Genomic DNA, 13,051 nt, shown 5'->3' with positions numbered 1-13,051 from the left:
ATGTCCTGACCAAACTAGGGATCACAAAGTTATTTTTGAGATATGTCCCCACCGGGATTCGAACACGGGGCCTCCGGATCGTGAGCCCAACGCTCAACCACTGGACCACAGAGGCCGTTCAAGTGGAGTGTTACTTGCTTATTTGTTCTAGTTCCTTTGATGCCTGCTGCTACCCACCAGTACCTGAACTTCGCGATGACATCCTGCAAGAGTGTGTTCAATTTGGACTGTGGATGGAGTGAAAGCCTCTTTCGGAATGCCACGAACGAAGTCTGCGGGGAGATTTTATTAGTAAAGAACTTAATTAACTTACACACACACACGCGCGCGCGCACGCACGCACGCACGCACGCTTGCACACACACACACACACACTTTGGAACCATGTCACATAACATAACATAACAAATACTTTATTGCACAAACAGGAAAAAACAAAATACAAAACAAAAGAGAAATAGAAAACACACACATTAACTTCACATCACACACACACACACACACATCAACTGTCACATTAACTTTTTTGACAAATTGAACTGTGAGTCTCACTAAATGTCAAATATGATAGCGCGACAGGGTTCTACAGCGGGTACAAGATATTGCTCATGACTGTACCACAGGACCAGACATACTTATTTCATCGACTGTTTTTTTTTTTTGTTTTTTTTTTTTCAGAGTACCTGCAATTTCTTTTTTATCGGAATGACAGTTGCTTTTTTCTTCACCATGTTATCAATCTTTGTAATGTGCATAAGAAGCATCGTCGACTATAGGTGAGCAATATTCATAGTTGCCTAACCTCCTTGGTCCAGTGGTTAGAGTATTGGGCTCACGATCTGGAGGTCCGGGTTCGATACCCGACGGTGACACTTTCAAAAAGCACTTTGTGAGTCTGCCCCTTGTTTGGCTAGAACATTACAGGTTTAATCACCTGATTGTCCGTAAATATAATGATGATTCCTGATCACCCGATTGTCCGAAAGTAAGATGATCCGTGCTTCGGAAGGCACGATAAGCTGTTGGTCCCGGGCTACTAGTCCAAACACTCCAACCCGCAAGTGCTGCTCCACATACTACTCCGTGGTGGAGTATTTTCGGGAAGATAATCAGCTGACCTTGTCTATTTTTAACACAAAGGGACACAAGAATTAAGAACTTCCTTTTTCTAAAAAAAATATGTTTTTTTTTCAGAATGTCAGAAAAGGAGTTTGAAGAGATTGAGCGAAAGAAAGAGTAAGCCTTTTTCAAGTTTTTTTTTATTCTAAAATAAATATAAAAATATAAAAATTACGACGCTTAGACATGCCCCCATAACATAGCATCCGCATATTAACATAGCAATATTCCTGTATCCCCGAAGAGGTAGGCAGAGGAATGGGGGTAGGGGGGTAATTCGTATATTTTTTTTTATTTTTTTTTCTATATTAAGTATGTGATAATAATTGAGCCAAGATATAGTAACTAGTCAAGTTTTTTCATAAAAAAGTCCCGTAGCTACTCTGCTCCGGTTAAGTTTTTTTTTTATTATGACGTCCTAACAGTATAATATTTAATCAGAAATAAAACTTTATTTACACCATAAACAAAACAGTTACAGAACTAAAATAAAAAAATATTTACTAAAATATTTTTATTGTTTCGTTATTTTTTATTAGTTTTTTTTATTTGCTTTTCTTTTAATTTAATTGTTTTTTTTTCGTCTTTTTTTAGGAAAAAGAAGAAGCGCCCGAAGCCTATATGGTAAGAATGCGATAATATTTCTTAGTATTTATTTATAAATTACTGCCACATGGTATAAATTAAACATTTACTTATCTCTAATCTTAAAATTATAAAATGGTCTGATGTAGACAATAGTAACGGCGTACATAGCTACTTATTACTTATTATATTAATATTTCTACATACATACATACATACATAAACTCAAGCCTATCTCCTACCGGGGTAAGCAGAGACTATAGAATACCATTTGCTTCGATCCTGACACACTTCTCTTGCTTCCTCCACATTCATCAATCGCTTCATACACGCAAGCCGGTTCAGAGTAGATCGTATTAAACCTTTTCTAAGGACATCTCCATTTTAATTTATATTTAGTTAATATTTCTAATTACAAATAAGTTCCTATGACGCCACTTTTATACAGGGTGTTAGTGACATCGTAATGAATACTAAGGGGGGATGATTCAGACCATGATTCTGAGTTAATATCAAGTGGATTTTCCTATCGGAGAATTCATTACAATATTTGTGTTTTTTTAATTATATAATTATATTATAATTATATTTTCCGTTCCACACTTTTGCGACGGGAAATTCCACTTAATATCAACTTAGAATCATGGCCTGAATCATCCATAAAAGTTTTCGTTACGATGTTACTAACAGGGGGGTTAAAATGGCCACATCGAAGCAATTCATCTAAGAAAGCAATATTGCAATTTGACATTTGCGCATAAAAAAGTAAGTGCGCAATGCAAACAAATGTCAAATAGCAAAATTGCTTTCTGAGATGAATTGTTTTAAGGTATACTTAGTTTTAAGTTTACGCGGTTATTATCATAATGAAAGCACATAATAACGGGTTCTTACCGTACCCTACGGGTACCAACGGGTTCTTACCCGTGATCATGGCACTTGCAACAGTGTCGAAATATCAGGAGTCTCATATTCCCACTTAAACGCGGTAAGAACCCGTTATTATGTCCCCCAGGTATAATTAGATTTCTTAGCAGCTAAACTATCGTATATCTGCAGGCCTCCGCCCGCTTCGAAGATCGCCCAGGGCACCTGTCCAGTCAAAGCCAACATCAACATCCCCCAGTCTATCAACTTCAACAGGATATCACTGTTCCGAGAGTAAGAGTTTCCTTTGATTATAAATGGATGGATGCGGGCAGCGCAGGACCGATCGTCGTGGAGATCCTTGGGGGAGGCCTACGCCCACTGCTTGGCATACGGCATTACGGCTGATGATGATGATGATGATAATAGAAGCACACGACTATGTCCCAATGAGGGTCTTTCCAGGCTACGTGGGAGCCCAGTTGGTAGAACGCCTGAATCTCACTTTGAGGTCGCAGGTTCAAATTCAGCACAGGCCTAAACCAATGATTGTCGAATTTGTTTTCGGACTACCTATGTTTGGACCCTGTCAAAAACCGGGATAATGCTGCTGGAGATGATAAATCACCTATTTTCTTATTACTTGGATACATAATTATTCAATAATATACTGTAATAGCAGAAGCATATATCAGAATTGTTGCTTGATATTTGGATCAGATTATTTAATTGAGGATGTGGTCTAGAGTGGATTACGCTTACCTAGTATGTGCCTATTCACTCTAGCCTTGAAGACTCCCAGATTATAACGAGTTGGAATAACAGACGACGGTAGACAGTTCCAATCCTTTGCCGTTCTTTTGGAGTCGAGGAAGGTTGGAGCTAATATGTTAGAAGACAGGCGTCTTTCAACGTCTTTCTCTGCCAGTCCTACTAATAATTAAAACACATAATAACGGGTTCTTACCGCGTTTAAAATAGGGATATGAGACTCCCGATATTTCGACACTGTTGCAAGTGCCATGATCACGGGATGACTGATGAGATTGGAGTGGAGTAGGTAGATCCATAATTTTCTACAGGCAGACATATCTGTCCTACTAATACCTATATATCGCTTGGTTTAATTGCAGACGGCCTTGTGCCCCATGTGATCAGCCGAAACCACGCAAACGACCCCTTTGGCAGTTCTGGCATTGGTTTAGTAAGAAGGACGAAGATGAACTTGAATCTGATACCACAACAGACTCGGACACTGAAGGTAGGTGCCATGGAGCAAGCAACTCTCCGCTCCCCGCCAGCGGCTGAGCTAGGTTTACCTCACCCCCTCTCGATCTTACTTTAGTCTTAACTCGTATGGATCTCAGACGTCATACACGCAGTTGCGCGTGTACAATACTGGCAATGTATAATGTCTGTATAAAACTAGGGGATTTGTATGAAGTGATTGGGGTAGACCTAGGAGAACATTTATGAAACAAATAAAAGAGAAAGTGCAGGTCGTGTCGTATAAGGGGGTGAAGGTTTTGGCGGGAAGACGAGAGGAATGGCGATTACTCCACCGACAAGAGCGCAGCTCTTGAATAAGGAGAGAGAGACCGGGGTGTGGTACCGTAAAGACATATTTAAGTATTTCTCTGTGCTTCGGAAGGCACGTTAAGCCCCTGGCGACTTTCCCTATATGGTGTTAGTGGACATTAACATTTAAATAATGTAGATATTTTTGATGGCCAAAGTGTCGTCGATTTATTTGGCAGATAATTTAATAGAGCATTAGTGCAGTATAAAAACTTAAAAACCGTCACATCATTTTCATTTTCTTTTTTTATTATTTATTCTTCTACCCCAAGAACCCAGAAGCCTAGACGTGCATTGACCAAATTGGAGATGTCCTTAGAAAAGGATCAGTACGATTTACTCTGAACCGGCGTGCGTGTGTGAAACTATTGATGAATGTGGAGGACGCAAGAGAAGTGTGTCAGGATCGAAGCGATTGGAATTTCCTAATCTCTGCTTACCTCCGTGGGAAATGATCAGGACCCCGATACCGACCCCGCCGGTGTGGTCGACGATTTCCCTCATTCAGCGCTTATCGCTATCGACCCACTAGGGTCGATTAATCCTTTCAAATAGTCTTCCTCTCAGACGACGCCCTGACCCGAGGTTCGCGGCCAACTGGGCACCCGCAGGCCTGTTGTCTTAAACGTTGTACCGGGTGAGAGCCTTCAGCGCTCCCCATTTGTCCGGCCAAGTAGTTAATGCCATCTGCGGCAAATCAACAATAAGTCACGTCAAAAAAAAAGTGGGAAATGAGCACGCCTATTTTATGTATAACTTATTTTACCGCAGATTCTCCTGGCAGTGGTTCTGATACTGATGATAGCGGAAGACCTGGTAGTCCAGCAGGTAAAGTAATTTATTCTATCCCAACAAAAACATAAATATGAAATGAAAGCCAAGTTCAATGTTATGATATACCTATGCCTTGGTTGTTGACTTCAACGACAAAAGAATTTCAAAACCTGGAGCTCTCCAGGTTCGATAGTTTTGCCAGGCCGTAGGGTGTCTCCCCAATGCGGAGTTTTTGAAGATCGAAAAGTTTTTCCATACTCACTGGAAGTCCTAATCACACTCTTCATACAGTATTTTTACCCTCGAGCCGTTTTCTAAAGTTTTTCTCCAACTGTTTTTTTATGAATAGCGTCACAAAATGTCAGACTTATTATTACGTTTTTCTTGATTAATTTGCAAGAATAAGTTAAATAGAAAAAATAATTTGTTTCTCGTCAGTTTGATATCTGTCTTCATTTAGTACTTAAACAGAATGTCATAATTCCTATGATACTACTTACCTAAGTAAGTTCCATGTCGCGTTGACAAACTTCGAGCCAGAACTTTTGGATGTCAGACTTTTGGACTTTTGTTTTGCCGCACCAAATTGTGATAAATGTTTTCTTGCCACTGGTTGCCTGGGAGAAGTTGCTGCTTAGCAATAAGGCCGCCAGAATGAAGGATATTTTTATTTAGGATGTCAGTCAAAGTCCATGTTTTAACGCCATGCGCCGTAGCTAAGGACTGAAACATACAACACCACCTATATATAAACACCACCACCTATACCACCTATACGTATATTTTAAGCATATATGTCATTTCAGGTCCCGCAGCAGCAGAAGCCGGTGGTGCCAAAGGGAGGAGAAGCATATTCAGTCGAAGGGTGGCAACAGCCGGTGTTACTGGCGGACAGGCTGGTCCAGTTGGACCTGGCGGTATGGCCGGACCTGGTGGTATGGCCGGACCTGGTGGTATGGCCGGACCTGGAGGTGTCGGTCCGGGAGGAGCCGCAGGGCCCGCTGCTAGACGGGGTCGATTTGGCCGAAGGACCATTGTCGCCGCTGGCGGTGCGGTGGGACCTGCCGGTGCTACGGGAGTCGGTGGTGCTGCTGGTGGACCGGTAGCTCCAGGAGTCGCTGGTGCTCCAGGAACTGTCCCCGGCGCCGTTGGCCCCGGCGGCGCTGCCGCTCCCAGACGGAGTAGATTTGGCCGAAGGGCCATTGCTGCACCTGCTGCGGCCGGAGTGGCCGGACCAGTTGGTGCCGTAGGACCTGGTGGTGCTGCTGGTGTCGGTGGTACTCCAGGAACTGCTGGAGTTCCCGGAGTGGCTGGCCCTCCTAGACGAAGTCGATTTGGTCGAAGGGCAATTGTTGCACCAGCCGCTGTCGGTGTGGCCGGAGCTCCAGGAGTTGCTGGTGCTGGGAGACCAGGTGTCGGTGGTGCCCCGGGAGTAGCTGGAAGTCCAGGAGCCGCTGGTCTAGCGGGACCTGGCGGTGCTGCCGCTTCTAGACGGAGTCGATTTGGCAGAAGGGCCATTGTTGCACCACCCGCTGCCGGTGGGGCTGGTCCTGCAGGACTCGCTGGTGCACCAGGCGTTGGCGGTGCTGCGGGAGGCTCTCCAACAGCAGGACCCGCCGCTGCTAGACGGGGACGATTTGGGCGAAAGACCATTGCAGGGGCTGCTGGCGAGGGTGGTGTTGGTGGTGCGCCAGAATCCGCTGGTGTTGGTGGAGCGGCTGGTGCAGAAGGCGCCCCTGGCGCTGCCGGTGCAGCGAAACCCCCTAAAGGACGCAAAGGACGATTTGGTCGCAAGTAAGTTGAATTTAAACATTGTACACAGAATAACAACAGAAACACATTTAACAACAAGAAAAGAGACAAAAGACACAACTTATTTCTAACAGAAAATGAATCTTCTTTCTCGTCTTGTTTCCCTCTCGTACTCAAATTAATGAAATTTGGAAAAAATCTCGCAAATCGGAAAGACAGGAAAAATCTGACTCGGCCAGTATTCGAACCCGCCGCTCTCGCCAAGCAGAGACTGGTCGGGACAAGTGGCTCACCATAACAGCACTATTCGGGAGATCCCGAAATGTTCAATGATTTTCTAATTTCTTTTCTAATTCATGTTTGGATCATAAATTAATATCACATGCTCATCGTTGAAGGAAAACATCGTGAAGAAACCCACATTCCCGAGAAATGCGATTCGGAGGTTATGTGTGCCCTAATCTGTATTGGGCTGGTTTTCTCTTCGCGTGTTGCAAGGGCAGACAGGCAGTTGCGTCTGGAAAAGCTCGACCTGTTAAATCTTCAGGTTAGGTAAGCGGATCCTGCAAAGAACGAGATGACGCTAAGGAGATGATGATATGTGCCTATTTGTTTTTCAGACAAGCTTCATCACCATCACCAGAAAGTGGTGAAACAGCACCATGCGACTTGGCCTGTATGCCGGACACCAAACACAAAAAGAGCGGGCGGTGGTGAGGAGTGGTAGCCATTTTCCATAATAATAATACAAGGTGTTAGTGACATCGTAACGAATACTCAGGGGGATGATTCGGCTCATGATTCTGAGTTAATATCAAGTGAAATTTTCCGTCGCAGTGAAAAATTCCACTCGATATTAACTCATGAGAATCATGAGCTGAATCATTCCCCTCAGTATTCGTCACGATGTCATTTTCACCCCGTAGAAATACGTACAGGTAGCCATACGAGTAGGTATGAGTGCTAGAGACGCCGTAACGAATACTGAGGGTGATGATTCAGTTTATAATTCTGAGTTAATATCAAGAGGAATTTTCCGTCGCAAAATTCATGATTTTTTAATTATTTTTATTTCCATACTTTTCCGACGGAAAATTCTACTTGATATTAATTTAGAATTATGGTCCGAATCACCGCCCTGAGTATTCGTTACGATGTCACTAACACCCTGTAATTTGTCCGCGTATTTATTTGCTGTGTTATTCGTATTATTTCGAACCAATTTTTTTTTTTCATTTAAGTAGGTAATTCAATTTTCTTTAAAAAAAATCAAATCTGATTCTGATTCTTAAAATATTTTATTTTTTAGTGATCCTATGAGCTGTGTATGTACGAAATTGGTGCCGAGAATTCGAGTCAAGACAAAAACACATAATACGAATACTTAAGTTTGTTCATCAGCCATTATAACCTCTCTTTTATACTAATAGGATATTTGACCGGGTCATAAATAAATTATAAAATGCTAATCTAGAAATAGAAGCCAGTCTAACATGATGAAAAATCAATTCCATTTTACTTTTCGACGTATTTTCGAATTTTAGTAACGAATTAAGTAACAATGAGTACGACGTTTGACCGCTTTTAGTGATGACGTCATAGGACAGTAGGTATTTCCACACAAACTCTGAAGAAAACCTTCGTTTCCACGTTTCGCAAAAAGTATCCCATTTGAGTAAGGTGTCAAGTAGTATAACAAAGGCCTTTCCAGCATCGTTCGTTCCCCGAAAAAACTATAGATGGCGTTGTAAAATGTTGCCTTCATTTAACCTTCTCATTTCATAGATAACAGACATTATTATTATGCATCTTTTATCTTTGTTTTTGGGTATAAATGATGACCCTTGTTATTACACCCAGGCACAACACACCTTCCACCCATTATTATTATGATCATAATAAAGAGAAGAAATATAGGTAGCAACATAATTCTATACCATATTTGATCCAAGTATCAAGCAACAATTTATTAATCACATTTCTATATCATTACATTTTTGTATAATTTTTGTATAATTATGTAGTCTAATAAAATTATCACGTTGGAGTTATGCAATGCCATCTGTATTTTTTTTGGGGTACGAGGATTGGAAAGTCCTTCACTATAATCAATGTAAGCCGATATTTGTAAGTTCATAGGTATACGGAATCTCAACCCGAAACATTAATAATGACGACACTGGCATAAAACCGCCATTTTTTATTAAGAAAAAAAAACATTAAAAAAGAGTTTTACATCAATTTGTTTTTCATGAAACTGTCCTTTTCCTTTTTTTTTTTAGGTACTTACCTATAAAAAAGTTTATTCAATTTTTTATATATTTTTTATAATGTATAACAGCAAATACTTTTTTTTATGAAAGCACCCTCAGAGCTAGCCCACTTGTCTGGCCATGTTGTGAACGTCTTTTGAGAGATGAGAATGATCATCCTCTTTTGTCCTCTGTGATTGTATTAGTGGTGTGCCGTTCCCGAAAATGTTCCCAAAGTGGGATTGCTTCCTTGTAAAAACTCTTTAATAGTAAGGACACTGGCCGCTTTTCTTTTTCAATTTGTTCTTTCTTGTACTCCGATGTTATCGGTAAGAGGCATCTTAAGGTGGTTACTGACTGGTGTTACGACTTACGCGGCGATATGTAATGTGAAATGTGTTACACAGTGAGCGTTCGTGCTGTCAGTACAGGGAAATAAGGCGCTCGTAGCGAGCATCAACACTGATTTTAAGCACATGACGTAACATTATCATGATCGCTGCGAATGGTACAATACGCCTCGTGACACCGGTCAGAACCCACCTTTAGAGCAACACAGTCCTCCGCGGATTTGTATCTGCTTAAATGTTAGGTAATAAAGTTCTTTATACAGTTCTTTGTAAAGTTCTTTATAAGTTCTTTATAAAGTTTTTAAGTACATAAGTTTTGCGTCTTTTTACTGTAGAGAACGTTCCCAAATTGGAAACATTCTCGGGAACGGTACAAGACTGGATTGTATCGTTTTTTGATAATTTTATCGTGTTGTGTTTGTTAACTGATCATGTGACTTCAAATATAAAATGATTACTATCAAAATTGCCTTTCTTTATTCAAATCTTAAATTGTATTAGCCATGGAGGTTAAAATGGCCACATCGAAGCAATTCATTTAAAAAAGCAATATTGCAATTTGACATTTGCGCATATAAAAGTAAGTGCGCAATGCAAACAAATGTCAAATAGCAATATTGCTTTTTTAAATGAATTGCTTAGATGTGGCGATTGTAACCCCCCTATTCGAAGGTGTGGCTTACGTGTTAATGTCACGGTTTTGAATCCCAGCTAAAAAAAAAATAAAAAAAAGAAATATTTATTTTTCAAAATTGGCTTACAAAGTTGGCGCTCTTTGAACGTCAAATCCCGACGACCCGATTACCCTAGCCATAGAGGCAGCCAATCAGCTCGCGACACCAAACACTTCAGGACCCCGATACCGACCCCGCCGGCGTGGTCGACGACTTCCCTCATTCAGCGCTTATCGCTATCGACCCACTAGGGTCGATTAATTCTTTCAAATATTTTTCCTCTCAGACGACGCCCTGAGCCGAGGTTCGCGCCCAACTGGGCACCCTCAGGCCTGTTGTCTTAAACGTTGTACCGGGTGAGAGCCTTCAGCGCTCCCCATTTGTCCGGCCAAGTAGTTAATGCCATCTGCGGCAAATCTACAATAAGTCACGTCAAAAAAAAAAAAAAAAAAAAAAAAAAAAAAAAAAAAAAAAAAAAAAAAAAAAAAAAATGAACGTCAAAAAATTTAATTACATATTATGTAACTAGCTGTAAAACTACTACCACATCGGAATCTGTAACGCTGAGGCAAAGACGTGGCCAGAAAACCTCCCAGCTAGGGCTCTGAACCACTGAATTCGACTTTGTGGGCATGGAGTCATTTTTGGATCATAGACACAATTATCTATAGGTACCAATCTTTACCCGTGGTCCCGGTGAATCGACCCATTACCGGGTCCACGGTTAATTTTATTTACCCGTTGACCAATGACACTAGGGATTATTACATAGGTATGTATTTATCGATTATTGAAAATACGATACTACACATTAAAGCTTTATCTATCATTTATCATAATGAGGTCCAAAGGTTTATTAAACTTTTCTTCCTGTTTTGCCAGTTATGATCTCCGTCGAGAGCTCCCCATTTGTCCGTTCAAGTAGTTAATGCCATCTGCGGCAAATCTACAATAAGTCACGTCAAAAAAAAACACGAATCTCACATAATGGTAGTGACGATGTGGTCTAGGGTGGATCACGTTTACCTAGCAAATGCCTAATCACTCTAGCCTCATGTGGTGCTGTTTTTTTTTTTTTTCACCCTACCTACTCCGAGTCACCCTTAGCCGGTAATTATTTACCCACAAATTGGCAGGTAGGGGACATTAATTTATCCCCGATCAATACGATCACCCTATAGATAAATCTCTTTCCCGCTGGTTTGTATAGCGGGTGCTCTAAATGCTATGACTATGGCTATGATTATGGTGTGTATATGTTTACAACCAGTTCAGTGTGCATCGCATCTTTGTATGGAAGAAATTGCAAAAAAGCGGTAAGCCTTCATAAAAAAAAACATCATAATGAGGGTCTTTCCAGGCTACGTTACCCAAAAAAAAAAATAGATGGCGCTGTACGGTCACGAGCATTAATATGTATACACTTTGGTACCATGTCACATTAACTTTTTTGACAAATTGAACTGTAAGTCTCATTAAATGTCAAATATGTTAGTGCGACAGAGTCCTAAAGTGGGTACATTATATTGCTCATGACTGTACAGACTTGCCTTCTTGTAACCTTCTAATTTCATGGATAACAGACATAATATGCATATTTTGTCTTTGTTTTTGAGTATAAATGATGACCCTTGTTATTACACCCAGGCACAATTACAACGTCCATCCACCCATTATTATCCTGATGAAAACAAAGAGAAGCAATATAGGTAGCAACATAATTCTATAGGTACATAATGTGATCCAAATATCAAGCAACAATTACTTTTATATATGCTTCTGCCATTACATTGTATTTTGCAATAATTATATACATACCCGACTCAATAATGGAAAATTTAAATACCCTTTATCATCGTGACAAATACCATACAAATTTACGAAATGTTTTTTTTTCTTTTTTTTAAGTTTAAATACCTAGATTTTTATAAATAGTAGATTGTTAATGGCCCCGATTCCTGCAGACACCGCCTAATTTTATTTTAAGTTATATCCGTCATTTTCATATTCACATACACAGCTCTTAATTTTAGGAAGAATGAGTAAATGAATGAATAACCCGGGCGAATCAAAAGGTATGTCGCTGGTATGCATTCCGTTTGACGTGCTGTCTACTTAACTGTGTCGGGTTATTGACGGATGTAAAATTTTTAGACGGTTGGTTTAGATTTGTGCTTAAAATTGACGTGTGTTCCATAAATTTTATGCTTGTCGATTACCTATCCCTTTCCTTTTCGGCGGATAAGAAAATGACAGATATAACTTAAAATAAAATTAGATGGTATTTACAGGAATTAGCACCATTGTCTATTTTATATAATGTGTATTTTTGTTTTGACTGTAATGTTTTGTTATATGCTCCATACCCCCTCCGGTTGATTGAGGGGAGGCCTGTGCCCAGCAGTGGGACGTATATAGGCAGTTTATGTTTATGTTATGTTTTGTTATATATATGTATATAAATCATTTCGTAGTATGGTAATGGAAAATTAGGTAATTATCAAGTTAAAGCTTTACAACGCCATCTATATTGTTTTTGTTGAACGTAGCCTGGAAAGTACCTCATTACGAGGTTTATTTTTTAAAGAAGGCTTATCGCTTTTTTGCAATTTCTTCCATACAAAGATGCGATACACACTGAACTGGTTGTAAACATATACATACCATAATCGTAGCTATAATTATGTACCCGAATTTGGAATAATTTTATTTTTTTAATAATTTGACTTTATTCCAATTTTAAAAAAATTCTTCATGTAGGCTTTCGATACGCAACGGTTAAGTTGTTGGAATTTCGAACAATAGCAGAGCGTTATCGACGCACTCAAACTTTGCGACCAATCACAAGCCAGGATTGATATAAACATACATTTTCGTAACCACATACATTATTCCATTTTTAAAATTTTCGCGCCATTCCTCATGTAGGCTTTCGATACGCAACGATTAAGTTTACTGTCTTATTGTTGGAATTTCGACCAATAGCAGAGCGTCATCGACGCACTCAAACGCTCCGACTAATCACAAGCCAGGAATGGCTTGCTGCGGCGATGTTGCGCTTCTCGTGGTGATGGTGTTTAGTACCTTTGTAGGTCTCGGA

General features: G+C 40.3%; 1 protein-coding gene across 1 annotated transcript; it reads left to right on the top strand.

The window, feature by feature from the left end:
* The first annotated feature begins 746 nt into the window (after positions 1 to 746).
* On the top strand, positions 747 to 6,359 carry LOC126378305 (uncharacterized). Its single transcript, XM_050026498.1, has 8 exons — positions 747 to 776; positions 1,195 to 1,236; positions 1,714 to 1,743; positions 2,764 to 2,865; positions 3,705 to 3,832; positions 4,921 to 4,977; positions 5,730 to 5,896; positions 6,174 to 6,359. The coding sequence occupies exons 1-8, from the start codon at positions 748 to 750 to the stop codon at positions 6,357 to 6,359; spliced, it is 741 nt and encodes a 246-aa protein (XP_049882455.1). The 5' UTR covers position 747.
* Positions 6,360 to 13,051: the final 6,692 nt, after the last annotated feature.

Source organism: Pectinophora gossypiella, chromosome 26 (genome assembly GCF_024362695.1).
Source record: "Pectinophora gossypiella chromosome 26, ilPecGoss1.1, whole genome shotgun sequence".
Taxonomy (NCBI): Eukaryota; Metazoa; Arthropoda; class Insecta; order Lepidoptera; family Gelechiidae; genus Pectinophora; species Pectinophora gossypiella.
The sequence above is the reverse complement of the archived record's forward strand: the minus strand, read 5'-3'. Positions and strand labels throughout refer to the sequence as shown.

Excerpts from the sequence above, each read along its gene's own strand:
- LOC126378305 (XM_050026498.1), top strand. The coding sequence starts at position 748 with ATGTGCATAAGAAGCATCGTCGACTATAG. Across the intron at positions 1,237-1,713 it reads GAGATTGAGCGAAAGAAAGA|GAAAAAGAAGAAGCGCCCGA; the intron begins GTAAGCCTTTTT and ends GTCTTTTTTTAG. Across the intron at positions 4,978-5,729 it reads AAGACCTGGTAGTCCAGCAG|GTCCCGCAGCAGCAGAAGCC; the intron begins GTAAAGTAATTT and ends ATGTCATTTCAG.